Below are 22231 nucleotides of genomic sequence, written 5' to 3' on the forward strand. Positions count from 1 at the left end.
TTCCTTACAAGGACTGATTGTAAAAGCCTTCCATGTGTATAGTTTCCATGTGCATATGCCTCAACACTCTGCTTCTGTCTGTCTCCAGTTACCTCTGTTTGCCCCATTCACCCTTTGGGATGTTACACAGATGGTGTTGGAACAGCCAAGAGTTCCTGAAAGCCTTTTAACTTTATCATCATCTGTGCAAGTGGATAGGGTTTGAAGGCAACTTGACCTTGCATTGTGGTTAAGGTAATTTCTGAAGCTAGGAAAAAGGCAGTATACATACCCTTGCAGATGAGAAGGAGAGGGTTTTGCTGTCAGCTCAGCAATTTTTTCACCCAATGCATTTTCTCAACACATCACTTGCTCCACCCAACAGGATAACCATGAGCATGATCCCACAACACACAAAGGACAGCTTGCCCCTGGCATCCTCTAGCATAGCTGGAAAAATGAAAGGAGAACTCCTCCCAGAGGAGTTGTGCTAGTGAACTTCTGCTGCTTCTGACATGACCTGTGCAGAGCCCCACCAAACTTACATTAATTAGTGGCACAAATTAGAGCCTAAGAATGCTACATTTAGCTATTGCAGTGATCAGCCCACACACTCAGTGGGAATTTTAAGAAGAATTTGAACTCTATAAAGGGGCAAAGAGATCTGTGTTTATCAGATACACACTACCCCCACTGTATTGACAGAATATGTCAGCGGAAGAGCTGGACACATGTCACTGCTCATCTTGAGATCCAAAATGTTGCCACTATTTCATTGTGTAGATAACCAGATAAAAACCTGTTCATTTGTGACTGGGTAGGGCTGGAAGTATCTAATTGAAAAATAATGCTTTGTTAAAGCAGAGACTTTTTGTGTTTTCATTTTAAGGAAAGGAGGCACTGGCAGAGTGATTCTGCCTGGGATACAAGGCGGTATTCCAAGCACCACACACTGGCTAGTCTGTGCCATCTGTCCTACTGAACTGATTGTGTTTGATACAAGTAATTAAACATTAACCATGTTAAAGACATAAACCAAGGTATCCCCTATGGATGCAGTATCTACTCAGCTACTGATAATTCCTGTATATCCCATCTTCAAGAATCTGGGGCAGATCCTGGTCACCAGTCTGTTCTCGCATGCATACAAGTGTGATTTGCCAGAATCTGTACAGGGTCATTGTATGCACTGTCCACAAGCATCCAATATCTGGGGTCAGGGATGAATCAGTTCTCCCAGTCCAACTGAGAAAACCATGTACATATTCAAAATGTAATTAAAATGTTAATAATTCTTATCAATAGTCTTCACATAGCAAAGCCTTCCAGACACTACGGAAATGAAATATGCATTTCAAAGTGACATAAAACCATAAAAGTAATATTGTTATCTTACACATGTAAGGGATCTCATGAACGATCTGAAACTGTTTCTATAATAAACAGCAGAACAATCCCCATTCTTTTGGCTTCCTCTGTACACACAGGGACTTCAAGCATCTAAAGATAGAAAGAACAGCACTCCATAGGCAGAGTTTCAGAACACAACAGCTGTCATTATCATGAGTTAAATATAGAATAAATTCAATAGTCTTTTTTTCAGACCTTGTAAAGAGTGTTTAGATTCTCACTGGGAATATACGGGATGAGCATAAACTGAAAGATCTTCCCTCTTCTTGCAGTTCAGTACAGATTCAGGCATTCAGCCTAGGCATAACATGCTTGTGAGAGCATTCCAGGATTTTCTGGCTTCTAGGATGAAGTCACTGTGAGCAGTTCCTGGTCTTGGTTACTGCTTTCACTCCTCTGCCATACAGCATGACTCTGAGGATGAGTCTAGCTACACAGCTGGTAGGGTGAGTTGTAATATAGAGATGTGAGTGAGCAGCCAGAGAAGGCTGCACCACTGAAGCTCATATCTCAGGAAAATACACTACTCTGCACAGAAACACAACACCCCTGTAAACAACTCATGCTTCACTGAACCAGGGGCTTGTCATAACAAACACATCTGATACATGCCTGTCAGGTTTTCAGCTTAGAGAACCTGTTTGCCCATTAATCTCTTGAGAAGTGGTTTGCTCTAGATTAAGAAACTTGTGTTATGAAAATGATATACACTTTGTTTTATTTTTTTTCCCCTGAAAGTCAGTAATAGACATCAACTTAATCTTGAAACAGTCCCAGAAAAGTAGTTCTTAGTTGGAATATGGGGCTGGGGCAGGAGTCAGAGAAATCCTGCTGAGCTGGTAGAAAGTGACGGCCAAAGATTTACCTTTCCTAAACTTTGTCTTTCTGAATACAGCAGAATTACAATAGCTACTCTTTCACTTAGATATTCAACTTCTTGTTACATATTCAACTTCTTTTTTATTACTGTACAAGTCACAGAAATTGTCTTTACAAATCCTTATCTGAAAAGATAAGATCCAGGGAAAACAAATCCTGGGAAAGAAACTTTGTACAAGAGAGGAGGAACAGTTAAAACCCATCTTGTTTCTTTGTCTCCTCTCTGTCCACCCATTTGCTTTATTATCTCTGCCTTTGCTCTCTCTCCTCCTCTTCTTGTCCCTGGCCCACATCAAACCCATAGCATTATACATGACATTGGTGTGGGACTGGTGAGTGAGTCCTCAGCAAAGTGTGCTGTTCATAGAAGTTGTTTGATGTTATCTTGAAGTACCACCTTTACCTCTTCTTTCCTATGCTAATGACATAGTACAAGAGCCCTGTCTGCTTCACACCAGACGGTCCTCACCCTGCACTTTCTCTTCTAGCCCTCAAATGACATTGATTTTTCTCATTTTTAGCAGCTGAATCAAACTTTCAGATGAGATTGTCCCAAAAGAGAGAAATTCAAATTCATATCACTGCTTAGTCAAACTAGTGAAATCATTCTGTCTTTGCACTCTTGTCACTGTTTAATGTAGAAATGTATTATAACCTAAGTGATGCATCAGCTAGTAAGATCCTCTTTGTAGTTCTGAATATATGGCCTGGCATATGTGATTCTGAGCAGATTAAGTTAATGGAAGACTGATGGAAAAGTTTCCTCAGCACTTGCTGATATCTAATCAACATATATGAAGAATCAACACGTTCTCTATCATTCTGTTTTGTGGTGTTTCATTACTAGCCAGTATCAGTATGTTATTACATCAGCTGCTAAAAGTCCAGTGAGGATATTAACACTCTCTCTTTTCTTTTTTAATAAAGTGTTATTCATTGTGATTTTCTGTAAGGGAAAACCCTACAATTTTCTTTTTAAAATTTAGAAATTCTTTTTAGAATTAAGAACTTCCACAGCACAATGATCAATCTGCCATCTGCTGGCATCCTGTCTCTGGACGGAGCTGTCGAGATGGGGTGTGAAATTCAACCTGCTGGTTCACATACACAGTATGATTCAAAAATGATACAGGATCTATGAGCTGCAATGTCAATGTTCAGAGCTCAACCTAACAATTTCCTGTTTTATTTCCACCAAAACAAGGTGGCTGAGAAATATTAAAAAAAACAAGTCACCAGAAAGGTATCCTGCATTTCCACAAACTAGTAAGAATTTCTTTTTGTTGCAGTAAAGACAGTAGAGAGCTAATTGCATTCTGTTATTGGTTATTAGCACCTCAGTACCATAGAAGCCAGCCAGAAACAGGGCCTCAATGTACTAAGACATTGTGGAAACACTGCTCTGTAAACAATGCTTTTAAATGGTCAGGAAAAATATATAGGCAGAGAAAAGGCAATAGTAGCAAATGCTGAAAGAAGTGCTTAGGTATGATAGAAGTTAAGTGAAGCTGAAGATATTTCTAGAATAATGGGAAAGTAGGAGCAAACAGCCACTTGCTCAAGGAGGACTATAAAGATGTTGTGAGGCTGTGCAGAGAGAAAATTAGAAGAGCCAAAGCCCAAATAGAAATTAATTTGGCTACTGCTATGAAAGATAATAAAAATGTTTCTGTAAGTGCATTAGCAACGAAAGGAGGGCTAAGGAAATCTCCATCCTTTATTGGATGAGAAGGGAAACAATGGCAATGGATGAGGTACTTAATGCCTTTGTTGCCTCAGTCTTTAAAAGTAAGACCAGTTTTCTCCATGTACCCAGGCCCCTGAGCTGGAGTTGCTCCCAGGATCAGGGAGCAGAATGAAGCCCCCATAATCCACGGGGAGGTGGTTAGTGTCTTGCTATAGTGCTTGGATACACACAAGTCTGTTGTGTCGGATGGGATCAACCCAAAGGTATTGATGGAGTGGCAGAATTGCTCACCAAGCCACTTTCAATCATTTATCAGCAGTCAAGACTAACCTGGGAGGTCCTAGTTGAATGGAAGTTAGCAGATGTGATGCCCATCTACAAGAAGTCACAGGAGGAGGATCCAGGGATATAGAGTCCTGTCAGTCTGACCTCGGTGCCAGCGAAGATTATGGGCCAGATCATCTTGAGTGCCATCACTGCCATCAGCACTGTTGAGGCCACACCTTGAACACAGTGTTCAGTTTCAGCCCCTCACTAAAGGAAGATTCTATGATTCCATGACATTGAGGTGCTGCATTGTGTTCAAAGAAGAGTAACAAAACTGCTAAAGGGTTTAGAGAACAAGTCTTATGACAAATGGCTGATGGAACAGTTCTTTAGGCTGGAGAAAAAGAGGTTCAGAGGGGGCCTTTTCTCTTTCTACAGCTACCTGAAAGGAGATTGTAGTGAGGTGGGTGTTTGTCTCTTCTCTCAAGTGACAAGTGATAGGACAAGAGGTTTAGATTGGATATTAGGAAAAATTTCTTCACTGAAAGGGTTGTGAAACATTGTAAAAAGCTGCCCGAAGGAGTGGTTGAATCACTGTCCCTAGAATTATTTAGATGATGTGAAGATGTGGTGTTTAGGGACATGGTTTAGCACCAGACTTGGTAGACTTAGATAATGGTTGGACTTGATGATCTTAAAGGTCTTTTCCAACCTAAATGATTTTATGATTCTATGACAGAGGAAATTTTCCCTCAAAATTTCCAGAATTCCATGTGAACTTGGTAAGTTACCTGAAGGAAAACTTTCAGAAAATGCTGCCTGACAACTGTTTAAGCACTCCTGAAATGAAGGGTTTCATTGTCAAGGTGTGTGCTCCAGATTGTGTTTACACCTAATTTATCAGTTAAAAAGAGAACCATTACTTTCTGATTATGGATAGAAAGCAGCCGTTGTAGTATGTAAATCCAAGATCCTTTGCTATCTTCAGGGGTTTTCTTCACCTACTTTGCCTTTTCTGTTGTAGGGTCCCTAATGTTTTTGGAGCTGTTTGAATATGTACAAAGAATTAATTAATAAACCAAAGACACTTGTACTAGGCTACTGGTGGCTTAAAAATTAATCCAAAGTAAGAAAGTATTTGGCAATTGACAACTGGGTTTCCATATCTATGGATGATGGACAGCACAGAGATTAGACTCACTATTATTTTTGTTTCTTCGGTAGCCTAATAAACAACAAGGAAGGAAGAAGGCTGAAAAGGGGCATATCAAGCCTAGAAAATTTCTGAGCCAGTGTTTCTGTATTTTCGTAACACAATATCAGTACTCACATTATGACTGCCACAAGATCCATACATAGAAGTTTGCAAAAATAACTTTGGAGAAAGCTGCTGCTCTGTGAGAAGCTTGCTACATATTCCATCTGGGTCTAGACAAACACCCTGCAGAAGTGTGGGTTTATGGGCAAAAACAGCAATGTGAAAAAAAGAAATCCTTCTTTATTCTGCCCCATGCTTTGCATGTATTCAGGACTCTCTCTCCCAAGCTTAGTAACAAATGTCAGCATTTACAGCTTTTTATATCTGTCTGCCCTATGGTACTTACTACAGTTAAGAAATAGGGGATGGTTTTGTATCTTGTGCAGCAATAGCAGTGTTCTTTATAAAATATGATAACTGAAATAGCACTGAGTAACCAAAAGAGCTAGTTGAACAAAGTGAGGGAAGCCTGTCTCTAGTGGAATGGTTCAAACCACTGTTTTTAACCGATGAAAGTGTCTGAAATGTCATATATATTTAAAAATATATTATATAGAATTTTGCTGCTATGTTTTGAAATAAGGGTAGTGAGTAGGCCCTGGCTGGCAGCAAGCAATCACACAGCTGCTTGCTCACACCTCTCCCTGCAACAGAGTGGGGAGAAAACTCACGAGTCAGAATAAAGACAGCAAAATCACTTACCAAGTACTGCCATGAGCAAACCAGACTTGACTTGGGGATTTTAATTTATCACTAATTAATTTAAATTTTTAATTACTGAACTGGGTATTTAGAAACAATAATAAAAAAAACCCCAACAACCAAAAGCCAAAACACAAAAGAGAAGCATTCTGTCATGAAACCACCTAGCTTGCCATGGGACAGGAAGGCAAGTTGATTTACCATGCTTTGAGACCAAGGTTATTTACAATCAGCAGGTGCTTGGTTAAATGAAGATCTGCCAAGCTGGCCTGCCAAAGAGCTGAAGGAGGGAGTCTTACAAAGATAAGATGGCCCTGTTTTGGCTAAAAATGGTGACTCAGGCTCAAGTAACATAAACGCTCAGGCTCAAATCAGTTTTTGAAGGCCAGGGTGCCCAAAGACTTTTGCCTAATTAACTGTAATTTTAAAATTAAAGTTGACACCCCTCAATATGTTGATGAGGAAAGTGAAGTACATGCTAGACATATATATCTATGTTACTCAATGTTCCTCCTAAATCATGCTAAACGTCACCTAGAAGGCAAGGACAACATGGGCTGGGGTGCAAAACCCATGAGAGGGACATCTCGATGCATGCTGCCTCTGGTATCAGGGAGTGCATGTGCTCCTGGCACTGGTACCAAGATCAGTGAGGGAGGGTGCAAGCATGGGCTAGCACCACAACCAGCTGCAGCAGCACTGAGACCAGGGATGAGGACAGCCAACAGGCTGTGCTCCTTTTCCTCCACCCAGGACAGGGACACCTTTCTTGGTGAGAACTGTGCCTTCAATATGTGGCTGAACTTTTGCTGCATTACTGTTAGAGCTAAAGCAAAGGTTTGCATCTCTGTTGGGTGTTACTCAGGGTTTATTAATCCTGAGACCGTCTTGCAGTCAGTGCATTTATCACTGGCAATCCCAAATCTGCTGCATCTGGCACTTTGAACAATTAAACCATTTGATTGTTTTAACTTTCTGGGCTGTGTCAGAGCAAGTCCTTAGTGAGCGCAGCAGTGAACAGCACAGGGCTTGTGGTCAGGACGCTCTCTGCCTGTACGTCCTTCTCAGCTCTTCTCCTCTGCTCTAGTGCTGGTCCTCCATGGACCACAGTTTTCCCAAGGAAGCATGTGATCTGCCACTGAGCACTTCCCATTCTCCTGACCTTGTTATTCTCTCCTCCATTCCATCCTCCTCCACCTGTCCAGTATTTTGACAGTATTTTAAAAATGCGTTTTCCCAGAGGTGCCACAGTGTTGGCTGAGAGGGCTCAGTGGCATCTGTTGGAGCTGGATGGTACCAACTGTGTTCAGAGAACACAGAAAACCAAAAGATTTGTATATTGTTCTCAGATGTTATCTCTAAGACAGCAATACTTAAAATTCATTTTGGTTTAGTCACATTTAGACTGTGAAGGAACTAGGACAAATTAGAAAGAAATCCACAATGACAGTTACATGCAGCAGTGAGGTTCATGCAACCATACTGCTGATCACTGGTGGAGCTCTGTGAGGCCAGTGCTGTGCCAGTCTTTCTGTCCAACATGTTGAGATAAGCATTGCACTTCACTGAGATATGTGCCAGGCTCTGGACCAGGGCTAGCTTTTAGATTTGAAAGGCAAGCAGTGTGAACCTTTGTCTATCTGTGCTACCTACAGTAGCCTAGCAAAAATGTTTTAACTACAGAGATACCTGATGCCTGTGGCAGAGGAAAAAATGGAACCAATATATCTGATATTCTGTTTTATCCTTGAATACAAAGACTAGCTTTCCTCTTGTTAAAATATTTTGTTCTGGAGAAAGTGATTTAGAAGACACACTAATTAGTGCATGGGCAGAGACAATCTGTTCCAAAAATAATTGGCAGTAGGTGAAGGGGACAAAAGAAATGTTAAAGAAATATATTTTCTTTGGAAAAGTGCTCCAAAATGCAGAGTTTTATGGAGAAACGAGGACAGTATTTTTCATGAAGGCACAATATACTAGCACTAAAAGTATGCCATTGGTCCTCTAGCCAAAAAGGTAAACAACTTGCTTTGAATCTTGTGGATATTTGTCAGTAATTCAGGAAAGAAAATGTTTGGAAGACAGAGGAACCATCTGAGCTCACTGTGAAACAGCAAACGTTCCAGTGTTATTTTTGGTTGAGTAGTATTGTATATTGAGGGAGTTTCTGTGAAATGGGAGGTAACACTACAAGAATCTTGGAATATGTCTACTTGAAATATGCTGTTCATGGAAAGGAATATATAGCATCCCTGTGGCCTCAGCTTGGGAAGTCAAAAACCTGCTTGAGTTAATGACAAGAAATGATCCCTTATAGGTTGCTATATGAAGGAAAATTATCCAACTACTCTTCTTAGATCCCTCCTTTGATCTTTTCCAGATTATCTCAAAGTTGATTTAAATTGAAGTCTCTCTCATTAGTAAGCACTAATTTATTTGTATTTGATGAATGTCTCAGTATCTGCTTCATCAGTATGGGTAGTACTTGTTGGTAAAACAAAACGTACAAAAGAAATACTGGGGAACTGTTTCACTTTGACATCTATTAAAAATGATGTATTTATGCCACAAAATGGGCACAGAGGATGTGTTAGCATGGCTTGAGTCGGCCAGCTACTTGCCTGTGTTTGGCGTCAGATTGCAAATACTATTTGAAACAGAAAGCTCCTTCGGTATTAGATTTCTAAATATAATTCTTGTATGTTAGTCAAGCCAGTGTACTGCTGGAGAACATTTTCCACAATCTGTTAGAAGTTCACATACTGTGAGAACACTGGAGATACCTACATTTCTTTGGCAGACAGACCTATTACACTGCAACAGTCTGCAGATCTTAATGAGTTTATTTGGAGTCCTATATCAGAGTCTGAACAGTACGACAAGGCCAGGAAGGAGGAGGGAAAGGTGGCAAGTGGAAAACCAATTCTATACCATGGTGATCAGGGCATTAGTCTGGAAAAAGAGATCAAAAGTATCAGAAAGGTGTAAGATGGCTTTTCTTATGAAATATATTGTCCTGAGGAAAAAAAGTTCTTTTGCAGAATTTACAAGTATTTTTAATCTTCTTATGCAAATTGTAGTCTAGTTTTTTTCAGACTTTGTAAGTCAAAGGCTTGAGATATGAACCTTTTCAGATTTCTCAGACTTGGTATATCTATATCTGTCTGTTTATCTGTCTATCTAATCTATCTATATCTATCTATCTATCTATCTATCTATCTATCTATCTATCTATCTATCTATCTATCTCTATAATCTGTGTGTATATCTTTTAATAATGACTTGGTAGCAGGGTAATACTGCAGTGGCTTTGGCTAATCTAATCTTGTTTTAATATAACTGTGCCAGACCTGCATTTCCCTATTCCTGAGGACCTGGGCAGCACAAAATCAAATTCTTTGTAGGAGAATGGCAATGCTAGCTCCATGTACAAGGAAAATATGCAAGCCAACATTTTCGTAGTGCGCAATTACTACAATGTACATGTTCCATGAATAATAACATTTATGCCTTAGCATTTTTTGGTCTGTAGCAATTATACTCTACTATGAATGCCCCTGGAATGCATATCTATCTGTAAAAAACCCTCCCTTTTGACCTGCATCCTGAATTTTATGTGCCATTTCCCATGAAGTAATTCTACTTCTGAGTATTGCTTTTATGTTGTAGTTTTTGTTTTGTTTTGTTTTGCTTTTCAGTAGCTCTAAAAATCCTCTGCCTGATTCACCATTGCTTTCTGACTTCATTCGTACCAGTGGAAGAGTAAGGAAAAAGCAGACCCTCAGCTGTTCTGCTTTTGTGGAAATGACTGAGGTGTACAATAACCATGAGTCACGCCTTTCAGCTGAGCCATTCATCAACATCATTACCATTTTTACGTTTAAAACCCCAACAACCTTTGGCCGAGTTTATTGCTCATGAACAAGTGGATGTCCTGAACATTTGGTACTGATTTGTAGGCCATTCTTGCAACTCCTGTTTCTATCACGAGACAAAACAACCTTGGCACATATTGAAATGCATTTTAATATCGATTTATGGGGACTGGAGGAAGGTTTACTATGCATAACTTTTCTTTACTAGCAATACCTGGCTGTTCCAAAGCACTTTTTGTCCAGGGATTCCTGGTATTGTACAGCACTGCATGTACCTTATAACTTCCATTGTAGCGAGGTGTCTCCCATTTTATTTATTCTATGAAATAGAAGTGTTTCATAGAAGTGAGTAAGTCACCTTGGCCAAATAGTTAAAATAAACAAAAACGTGGTAAATATCCTGGTCCTCCATGAAAAAATACAGTTGTGCCAGTCCAAGACAGCATGTAACATCCATGTGATCAGTTACTTTCCCTTCACTGCACATAATTAAGTCTGAAACCCTGCTGTTGTGAATGTGTGTCCTTAACTTGTAAAGTTAGATCATCCTTTAGTATTTTAGCAAATTGTTCAAATGGCTGCTCAGGAAAAGAGGACCTAAGAGATCAAGTTAGGTTTTATATTCTCATGTTGTTTTTCTCCTTGGTATTTCAGTGGCAGTTTTTCCTAAGTCTTGTATTTGATTAACCTTATTTGTGACATTATATTGTTATTTCTACTTAACTGTTCTGGTTCAGCCAGACACATTAAAAAATGGAAACACATGAAAAGAAAATAAATTAAGCATAAGGATCATCTCAAACAGTTTCAGAACTAAAACTATTTCCGAAACATGGTGTATTTATCCTGCTACCTGGATTCTAAAGGCAGAGCATCCCAGGTCAGATGAGTGCCTAATGAGGGTCAGACATTGCACCTCTAAAATAAACACTCATGCTTCAGTAGCAGCAGTAGTACTGCTCACAAACTGCTTCAATATTAACCTGTTCAGGCAATATCCCTTCTGTATTATTAAAAAGATAACTTCTGAGACCTTATTTCCTGTCTAGGCAATGTTGTAATCTGAAACGAGATCTCTTTTCTGTGTTAAGGAAGATACTTGATTTGGAAAACTAATTTGGAAATATGTGACTTGCAGTGACTTCCACATTCCTTTTCTAGGACAAATACAGAATTTACACTGCCACTGTAATTAATCCAATAAGATTTCTATTAATTATGAATCTGTATTGAATTTTGAGCACAGAAAATCTGAAATACATCTGCTAGAGTAAATTGTGGTAATTCAGGCTTGTATCAGTAGTAATGGACATTTATGTGATCTAGGAGTTTAAAATGTTGCAATTATACTGCTCATGTTTGTATTCAGTTTATAACAGCTAGTAACATTCATGCTATTTGTTCAAGAGCTTTCCAGTGTGGATTTATGTAGGTAATTTTCTCTCAGGTTGCTTGGTATTTGACATAAATCCTTTATTTCTAGAATAAACCAATAATAAAATTATCTATTTTTAAAAAAGGAGATTTAGCCTTTGTATTTGTGAATGAAAGCTGGAAATCCTGAGCTTAGAAAACCCAAAGCATGAATTATTTCTACATAAAATTTCAGAGATTTAAAGGAAAAAAGGATTCACTTTCATTTTAGTTTTGGTCTGCCTTGTTGAACGCTTGGTGTTGCAATGTGGGTGTACATATAGAAGGATAGAGGTGTGCACGTGCACTTTTTTTCTTATGCACCAAATCTGAACTGGAGTGTACTAGAGCATTTCCAAAGCTCAGGATTGTAAGCTATGTTTCTGGTAGGTTAGTAATTGCCTAATGCATGGAAGATGGGAATCACAATTTTCTGGGGGCAGACACAGAGATTCATTACTTTTGGCAGGGTTCAAACATGAAGAGAGGGTTGTTTTCTACATAATATGCTCACAAAATGCAGAAAGAGAAATATCAGGTGACATTGGCATGATTGCTCTGCCATTCATGAAGTGTACAGTCGCAGAAATCCACTCAAAGATGTGTATTTTTTTCTTATTTCCTTTCTCTAGAAAAAGCAAGTGAGTCAAACAAAGATCCGGGTGATCTCTACCATCCTCTTCATCCTGGCAGGCTGTATTGTCTTTGTGACCATTCCTGCAGTTATCTTCAAACACATCGAAGGATGGACAGCCTTGGAGTCCATCTACTTTGTGGTTGTCACTCTGACTACTGTTGGCTTTGGTGACTTTGTAGCAGGTGAGCAGCTCCAAGCATAGGTGCAGTGCATGAGAACCTTGGCTCTCAGAATTTGTTTTCTGGTATAGAAAGGAGGCATTTCACAATGTATTATATTCCAGTGAAATGATGCCAGGTGTTTCTGTTGGGATTACTGTGCAACAGGACACCAGGTTAATGTAAGTTCCAGGTTTTTGGCCATCTACAGATTGCAAGCTTTCAGCAATATAGATAACATGATCCTGCTAAGTCCTGGTAACCTTTTATTGTGCAATGAATTATGCACAAATCAAATTACTTTCTTGAAGTTGATATTTGTATTGGTCCATTAGGCCTCAATATGAAGCTGACTGCTGAAGCAAGTAGCCAAAATGATGAATGGATGAAGTTTTTAGAAAGTAAGGTTGAGCCGTAGGGCTGGAGAAAACTGTGGCTGGATGCAGTAGTGGGCTGTTACTGCAGGAGCTGCAGAATTTCTGAAGCTGCATTTTGCTCTCTAACCTTGGCAGAAATTTTGACATTGCAGTTGTGCTGTTAGGAAAAACTGATTTAGGATGAGAAGGAGTATTATAGAATAGAATAGAATAGAATAGAATAGAATAGAATAGAATAGAATAGAATAGAATAGAATAGAATAGAATAGAATAGAATAGAATAGAATAGAATAGAATAGAATAGAATAGAATAGAATAGAATAGAATAGAATAGAATCAAGAAGGCTGGAAGAGACCTCAAAGATCATCGAGTCCAACCTGTCACCCTGCACCTCATGACTATCTAAACCACGCCCCCTCTTGAACACCTCCAGGGATGGTGACTCCACCACCTCCCTGGGCAGCCCATTCCAATGGCCAACCACTCTCTCTGTGAAGAACTTTCTCCTCACCTCCAGCCTAAACCTCCCCTGGCACAGCTTGAGACTGTGTCCTCTTGTTCTGGTGCTGGTTGCCTGGGAGAAGAGACCAACCCCCTCCTGGCTACAACCTCCCTTCAGGTAGTTGTAGACAGCAATGAGGTCACCCCTGAGCCTCCTCTTCTCCAGGCTAAACAATCCCAGCTCCCTCAGCCTCTCCTCATAGGGCTTGTGCTCAAGGCCTCTCACCAGCCTCATTGCCCTTCTCTGGACATGCTCCAGCAATTCAACATCTTTCCTAAACTGAGGGGCCCAGAACTGGACACAGTAGTCAAGGTGTGACCTAACCAGTGCTGTGTACAGGGGTACAATGACCTCCCTGCTCCTGCTGGCCAAACTATGCCTGATGCAGGCCAGGATGCCATTGGCTCTCTTGGCCACCTGGGCACACTGCTGGCTCATGTTCAGGCGCCTGTCAACCAGTACCCCCAGGTCCCTTTCCACCTGGCTGCTCTCCAGCCACTCTGACCCCAGCCTGTAGCTCTGCATGGGGTTGTTGTGGCCGAAGTGCAGCACCCGGCACTTGGATTTGTTGAATGCCATCATGTTGGACTCTGCCCATCTGTCCAGCCTGTCAAGGTCCCTCTACAGAGCCCTTCTACCTTCTAACAGATCAACATCTGCTCCCAGCTTGGTGTCATCTGCAAATTTACTGATGATGGACGCTATTTCCTCATCCAGATCATCAATAAAGATATTGAACAGGATGGGGCCCAGCACTGATCCCTGAGGGACATCACTAGTGGCAGGCTGCCAGCTGGATGTGGCACCATTCACCACCACTCTCTGGGCTCTGCCCTCCAGCCAGTTCCTAACCCAGCGCAGAGTGCTGCTGTCTAAGCCACAGGCTGACAGCTTGGCCAGGAGTTTGCTGTGGGGGACAGTGTCAAAGGCCTTGCTGAAGTCCAGGTAGACTACATCCACAGCCTTTCCCACGTCCACCAGGCCGGTCACCTGATCATAGAAGGAGATCAGGTTGGTGAGGCAGGACCTGCCCTTCCTAAATCCATGTTGGCTGGGCCTGAATCCTTGGCCATCCTTCAGGTGCGCAGTGATTGCCCCCAAGACAATCTGCTCCATGATTTTCCCTGGCACTGAGGTCAGGCTGATAGGCCTGTAGTTCCCAGGTTCTTCTGTCTGTCCCTTCTTGTGGATGGGTGTCATATTGGCCAGTTTCCAGTCTTCTGGGACCTCTGCAGTGAGCCAGGACTGGTGGAAAATGATGGACAGAGGCTTGGCCAGCTCATCTGCCAGCTCTTTCAGCACCCTAGGATGAATCCCATCAGGTCCCATGGACTTGTGAATATCCAAGTGACTCAACAAGTCTCGAACTAATTCCACATGGATTTCAGGAGTACAACACTGCTCCTTGACCCCATCAACCAGTTCAGGAGGCCAGTTATCCTGAAGTCCTCCTGCCTTACTGTTGAAAATGGAGGCAAAGAAGGTATTTAGAATCTCAGCCTTCTCCTCATCCTTAGTTATAATGTTACCCTCCACGTCCAAAAAAGAGTGGAGGCTCCTCTTGCCCCTCTTTTTAGCATTAATATATTTATAAAAATGCTTTTTGTTGTCCTTCACGGAAGCAGCCAGTTTAATTTCTAACTGTGTTTTTGCCTCTCTAATTTTTCTTCTACATGATCTAGCAACATCCTTAAACATATCACTAGTTGCCTCCCCCCCTTTCCAAAGGAGATAAACCCTCTTTTTTTCCCTTAAATCCTTCAGGAGCTGCTTGCTCATCCAGGCCGGTTGTCTTCCCCGCCGGCTCGTCTTATGGCATGTGGGAACTGCCAGTTCCTGTGCCTTTAGGAGCTCCTGTTTGAAGTAGGTCCAACCATCCTGGACCCCTTTCTTCTTAAGGGCTGTTACCCAGGGAACTTTCCGAATAAGTTGCCTGAACAACCTGAAGTCTGCCCTCCGAAAGTCCAAAGTGAGGGTTCTGTTACTGCTCCTCCCTACTTCCCTGCATATTGAAAACTCCACTATCTCATGGTCGCTGCACCCTAGACAGTCTCCAACCATCACATCTCCCACCAGCCCTTCTCTATTTGAGAACAGCCGATCAAGCAGAGCCTTGCCCCTGGTAGGTTCACCTAAGAGCTGCATCAGGAAGTTGTCATCCCTGCACTCTAGGAACCTTCTGAACTGTCTCCTCTCTGCTGAATTAAGTTCCCAGCAGATGTCTGGTAGGTTAAAGTCCCCCACAAGGACAAGGTCTGATGATCTTGAGACAGCTTCCAGCTGCTTACAGAATATCTCATCGGCCTCCTCGTCCTGGTTGGGTGGTCTATAACAGACTCCAAACAGGATGTCAGTTTAAAATCCCTCTGATTTTAACCCACAAACATTCAACCCTTTCTTCTGCAATCTCAAGTTCTGAAGCATCAAAGGATTCCCTAATATACAGGGCCACCCCTCCTCCTCTTCTCCCTTGCCTGTCTCTCCTAAAGAGCTTATAACCCCCAGTGCGGTACTCCAATTGTGAGAATTGTCCCACCATGTTTCTCCTGGTGAACCAAGAGTTCCAGTTCATCTTGTTTGTTGCCCATACTATGTGCATTGGTGTACATGCACTTCAGCTGGGCTGCTGATTTCACCAGTTTATGTGGTCCTCCCTCCTCTCCAGGGAGACTGGTTTCCACACCCACCCCCTTCAGACCTAGTTTAAAGCCCTCCCAACGAGTCGTGCCAACCCCAGTGCCAGCACCCTCTTACCCTTTCTAGATAAAATCAACCCAACTTGGTCCAGCAGGTCGGGTGCAGTAAGAGTTGCCCCGTGATCAAAGAAGCCAAAATTCCGCTGCTGGCACCATCTCCTAAGCCAACTGAGGAACTCTCCTGTTCCTCTCAGTGTACACCACAGCTGCTGAGGGAACTGAGCAGAACACCACTTGAGCTCCTGCCCCGTCAATCGATTTCCCAAGGGCCTTAAATTCCTTTTTAATCTTGCTGGTGCTGCTCTTTTCAATTTCTTCACTTCCAGCCTGAATTACCAGCAATGGGTAATAGTCAGAGGGCTGGATTAGTTTAGGTAACCTTTGGGTGATGTCCCTCACCCGGGCCCCAGGTAGGCAGCACACCTCCCTATGGGATGGGTCGGGACGACATATGGGTCCCTCTGTTCCCCTCAAGAGAGAGTCTCCAATAACTATAGCCTTTCTCTTTTTCTTTGTAGCACTGGTCCTTAAGGTTTGGGGGGGCTGCTTCGTCTTTGGTATCTCCTTGATTGGTTCCTCTACAATAGTCTCATCCACATTGCCCTCAGCCTGCAGAGTCTCATAGTTATTGCTCAAGGGCAGCGGGGGAGGGGAAGAGGGTCGGGGTGCATTCCCTTTGCTTCCCCTGACAGGGACCTGTATCCATCCTCCACTGCTCCCCTCAAGTGGAGGGGGTTTCAAAGCCTGTTCCCACATATCCAACTCCCTTTCACATTCTCGTATGGTCCTGAGCCTTGCTACTTCTGCTTTCAGCTCAGCCACTTCATCCTTCAGCTCAGCTACCAAATTTAAGAGACAATTCACCTGGTCACACCTGACACAGGTGTCTTCTTCACCCTCCACACCAAGTGCCAGGCTCAAACACTCACTGCAGCTAGAAGCCTGAACACCAGCATGCTTGTAGAGAGACTCAGTCTGGGAACCTACTGCATGTTTAACACGCTTTGTCTGAGTTGTTACCATGGTAGGTACCTGCTGGCAAGAGATCTTGAGATCAGAGATTTTATTGAGAGGTTGTTTTTTTTTTTTTTTTTTGAGTGTTGTTTTTTTGTTGGGGGGGGGGGGGCATGCATCTCAGTGCTAGGAGGACGCTCTCCCAGATTAATACAACACTATCAAGAACTATAAATATCCATCCTTAGCAGTTTCCAAAGAGGGAGTCAAGACTGTCGACTGGAGAGATGAGAGATTTTTCTTTTTCACTTCACTGCTTTGCTAGGAAAAAAGGTGGTTAAAATAAGTGGATTTTTTTCCCCTGTTAGTGCATGCCCCCTACACCTCAGTCCTGTTAGTGGTCCTAATTGAAGGCATTAAGCTGCCTATGTTACAGTCATATTATGCTACTGTTTTGTTACTTTCTATAAATCAGTGAAATAGGAACGAGTTAAAAACATCAAATGAAACTACAGGGATATGTAAAATGAAATACTGAGGAACAAAAAGCACTGAAAAAAGAGAGCCCCAGATATGAAAAAAAAAGGAATTGTACAAGAATTCATGTACAGAAGTCACTGCATGAGCTTTGTCCATTTTAACTTCTTAAATGTGAACAGAAGCTTGCTTCTTTGTGGCAGCACAGTGTGAAATAAAAATAACTCACAATATTTTTCTCAAGCATATCACACTTCAGTATTGCTTTCTTTAATAATATAATAGTAAAAAAGCCCTGAATATTAGAAGAACTTGTTCTAAAGCCAGTATGATTAGGAGAATACAACCCAAAGCTGGGTGGCTACTAACAACCAGGATTTTTTGAAAATCAAAGGGCTCTGAATGCAAAAATTTCAGAGGTGATCTCATTATAAGAGTTTAAGGCAGATGATCACTAGGAGCTTTGTGTTTCATTGCTGATTTTGGGACAGATTTTCTGTCGCTTTTATTCTCTGTCACTTAAAATTCTCAGTATCTCTCTCCCTTCGACATGAAAGGGAAAATACTACATTGTATTGGATAAAACTGCATCAATGGAGCTATGCTGATTTATTCCACCTAGAATGTGTCTCAGCTCTTGCCAAACTGGGAAAGTTGCTGTACTACTGTTGCAAATAAAATTGTAGGTGGAGCCAGAAAGAACCGAATATCTGATAGGCTGAAAAAAAGTGGTCTCATGCTTTCTCAGTCGCCTGATTACTCTGTAAAACAGACCTAGACAATCTGCTTAATAGCAAGCTTCCTCAGGGACAGATATGATCAGAAGAGCTTCGTTGTGCCATAGCAACAGCAGCTCCCACCTCCCATTGTTTCTTTCTCTTAAAGACTGGAAAAAAAGAGAGTGATTCATGCAGAGAGATTAATATAAAATCAATATTTGGGTCCCTGCCAGATCTTAAATATATGATGTTATACAGGGATGTTTGATCACATTCCTCCCATCTGACAGACCTCTCCTCTAATATTAGAACTACAGTGGTACCAGCAAGAGTTAAGAAATACTTTCAAGAATTTCTCACAATTACAGATATTTTGTCATAATTTTAGCATCTCATGATTCCTAGGCATAAATATATTCTTCTTTCAGGAGGAAATGCTGACATCCATTACCGGGAGTGGTATAAGCCCTTAGTGTGGTTCTGGATCCTTGTTGGCCTTGCCTATTTTACTGCTGTCCTCAGTATGATTGGAGACTGGTTAAGAGTCTTGTCTAAGAAGACAAAAGAAGAGGTATGACTAGTGATTTGTCAGTGGTTTGTCATTTTATAAAAACACTTTTAAGTGCTTGATTCCTGCTTGTCTAAAGAAGGATGCTCCTCTGCATGACCAATGCTCAATATTCCCTGTGGTTTACTCCACTGACTGTCTTTGGTATCCAGTTAGTTCTGATCTTTAGCTTCTTCACAAAGTGAGGAAAAAAAAATGCAACTGAAGCAGTCTAGTTTGCTATACCTCTATCAGTACTACCAAATACACAGAACACATCAGTAGGATTGCAATTATGGAATAAGAGAAGCCCATCTTTACTCTGAAACTAGCTGCAAAATTGTGACAAAAATGTCAGTGTTCTGTCTTTGAAAACTGGAGATACATAAGCTTTGAATATATTGTGTGGCTCTCTTCATTACGAAATAAGAATCTGCCTTTAAACCAGGGTTTTATATTGAGTTTTCCTATCTTTCCCTATGTCAGAGAATATGGTTCTGAATAAGAGTTTAACGTCAAGTCCCTTACAGAGTACCATGATTAAAAATCGAAGAAATTGAATAGTGGACATCAGCAAAAACATGATTAAATTCACTCAGAACATGCCCTCCATGCTTCAAAGACAGTATTGTTACAGCTTCACTCAAGTGGGAAATAGAAGGCAATTACCATGACTCCAGAGATGTTGTGGATGATGTTAATAAGATAATTTCAGTTTTGAAGGCAGTATCCTCCTTCATTACTAGCAAAGCATTAGCCAAAGAGCAAGCATAGAAAAAGTTTATAATTTTGTGAAGGCATCTGCACTTCCCAAGGCCCAGAGAATTCCCTGGGCATCTCCATGAATAAATGGGACTTCAAAAATGGTTTAGCTTTCAGGTTGATCACCAGCAGGCACACAAAGATGGGAATCTGATCTCTCATGGTGAATGTGTTGCTGCCATAAGTTATACAGTTCTAACTGGGCAGCTGCATATCTGACCTGAGGAACCAAAGATGACTTTCTTGTGGATCATTGAATGCAGAAACTGAGTTCTAGCTACAGCAGCCCAAAGAAACCATTGACTGGTGTAGACATCATACTCCTGAATCTGTTCTTTAGCTGAGCTGTTCTTTGACTGAGATATTGCTTGGTCATTTATGTTCTTTTTCTCATTTTGGAATAAATATTTATTCAATACAAAAGCCATGTCGGTGCTTTATTCTTAGCCATTATTCTGCTCTCAGGTGCAAAGGAGGAAAAGAGGGCAAAACAGAGCAAAGTATATTTAAAATGTACTCATGTGCCCACACAGAATATGTGTTGACAACTCCTGCAGCTGGCTTGAGATGGTGGTATTTGGACAGTTATGCAATGGAAGCCTCCATTAAAGACAGCTACATTTGTCCCCGAAAATAAACTCTTGACTGGATCAGGTCTGGTTGAAACTATCTAAGAGATATTTCCAATGTTAATTTCTCTGTGGCACCAAACAGAACCTTCAGTGAGACACCCAAGAGCAATGTGGGAAGATACATTACTGTAGTGCTACACTGGTTGTTGTGCTGTTCTAAAACATATTGGTATAACTATAGGACATTAATTTTGCTGACTCCTGATCATCTACCACCGACATTGCCAGTCAGAAATTTTGTTCTTAACTAATGAGAGATTAGCATGAACACTTCCCATCATGTAACACAGCTATAAAATGTGTGGGATAGCAAAATGTGAAAAAGCAGACAAGTTACATGCCACAGAAGTCATTAGTTAGTCACTAGCTGATGTTCCTAGAACTTGCCCAGTATAGCCAGTGCTGAAGTTTAGGTTCAGGTAGATGTACTGTAGCTGGGACCAGTTTCTGATTCTACACCAGACAATAAGGTGTTTGTACTACTCTTCTATAAGAAGACTGTTGCTTCATTTTGCTTTTTCTTTAGTTCATTTCTCTTTCCTGTTGTTGTACAGGTTGGAGAAATCAAAGCCCATGCAGCTGAGTGGAAAGCAAATGTGACGGCTGAGTTCAGAGAGACGCGGAGGCGGCTCAGCGTGGAGATCCATGACAAACTTCAGCGGGCAGCCACCATCCGGAGCATGGAGCGCAGGCGTCTGGGCCTGGACCAACGAGCCCACTCCTTAGACATGCTGTCTCCAGAGAAGCGCTCTGTCTTTACTGCCTTGGACACAGGGCGCTTCAAGGCCTCTTCTCAGGAAAGCATCAACAACAGGCCTAACAACCTGCGCCTTAAAGGGCCAGACCAGCTCAACAAGCATGGTCAGGGGGCATCTGAGGACAACATCATTAACAAGTTTGGATCGTCTGCTAAGATGACCAAAAGAAAAAACAAAGACCTCAAAAAGACCATCCCTGAAGATGTGCGTAAAATTTACGAGACCTTCCGAAACTACTCCTTGGATGAAGAAAAGAAGGAAGAGGAGACAGAGAAGATGTGTAATTCTGAGGACTCGTCTAGCACTGCAGTCCTAACCAACTGCATCCAGCAGCACTCAGATCTGGAGAATGGCGTGATCCCAAATGAAACCAAAGAAAAGGAACAGGAAAACAAAGCATTACTTGAAGACGGAAATTAAATGTAAAAGATGCTTGACTTGAATTAACAATGTTAATGTTTTTATATATATATATATTGAGACACGTGCCTTATACAGACTCCTTATTCAGTCTGAATTATATAGCATTGAAGAATATTTCACTGTGCCATAAAGACTCAAGCTTGCTCTGCCAAAACAATTCAGGAACACAGCACTGCATAATGGCAACAGAAAGCTACGCACATGGAAATTTCAGCCCATGTAAGATTACCTGGGCAAGACACAAAGGAAGAGACTGAACCATGGCAACATCACCAGAATGCTCCTACCACATTAGACAAAGGGCAGCTATGTAAGAAGAGCGTTTGAAAGGGATGAAAAGGAGTCTGTAACAGAGTATGCATCCATAAAGCCTTCCCTGGGTGATTTAAAAGAGGAGAAATGATTGGAATGAACTAGAAACTTTCAGTAAGGCTTAGTTTACGTTTTGGCACGTGATCCAAGCTAGATTTTTCTTGGTTTTATTTTGTTTTTGAATGAGATGCATCATCTTTCTAAACTCCAGAAGAATGTCCATGGACACAGCCACCAGCTGGGTGCTGGTTTGAAAAACACAGACATATTTAAGGGTTGGATTGCTCTTTTTCATTAAAATAAAAAAGAAAAAAGAAAAAAAATGAAAAAAAACCTCTGTGGGTATTAAACTTTATCACTGACAAAAAAAAAAGGAAAATAAACCAATGGATTTTTTTCTTGTATAGGAAATATTCAATGTAAACTCACAGCAAGAAAGAGCATATGAAGAAAATACATCTTGTGCTATGTTGTTTAAAAGAAGAGAAACGTTAATTTAATGATATTTGGCTAGTTGTATAAAATAGTGGGCCAACAGTTTTTTTAAAAATAATTTCTCATTCACACTTTCTACCACTGAAAAACACCCCTCAATTTTAACGCTTAAGACTATGAAGATAGAAGGAAAGCTATATCTTTTGCATGTCAGCAAACTGCTGTTTTCTGTAGCTGAATCTGAATTTTTTAAAAATAGGCACAAAGGGATAGATGTTATTCAAATGAGGGCCATGGCACCATAGAACCTCAGGGCTCTCTACTCCTTTTGCTGGATTTGGGTTTAGACATGAGCTGCAGTCATAATC

The 22231-nt window shown here is 41.2% G+C and overlaps 1 protein-coding gene across 2 annotated transcripts in view; it reads left to right on the forward strand.

Moving 5' to 3' along the window:
- KCNK10 (potassium two pore domain channel subfamily K member 10) overlaps positions 1 to 21113 on the forward strand; it is a 52721-nt gene extending 31608 nt beyond the window's left edge. For both annotated transcript variants that reach the window (XM_054400381.1, XM_054400382.1), the window contains exons 5-7: positions 12106 to 12292; positions 18423 to 18565; positions 20490 to 21113. In XM_054400381.1, coding sequence (XP_054256356.1) covers positions 12106 to 12292; positions 18423 to 18565; positions 20490 to 21113 — 954 coding nt within the window. The remainder of the gene's footprint in view (positions 1 to 12105; positions 12293 to 18422; positions 18566 to 20489) is intronic.
- The last annotated feature ends 1118 nt before the right edge of the window (positions 21114 to 22231 follow it).

This window comes from Indicator indicator, chromosome 4, assembly GCF_027791375.1.
Source record: "Indicator indicator isolate 239-I01 chromosome 4, UM_Iind_1.1, whole genome shotgun sequence".
Lineage (NCBI taxonomy): Eukaryota > Metazoa > Chordata > Aves > Piciformes > Indicatoridae > Indicator > Indicator indicator.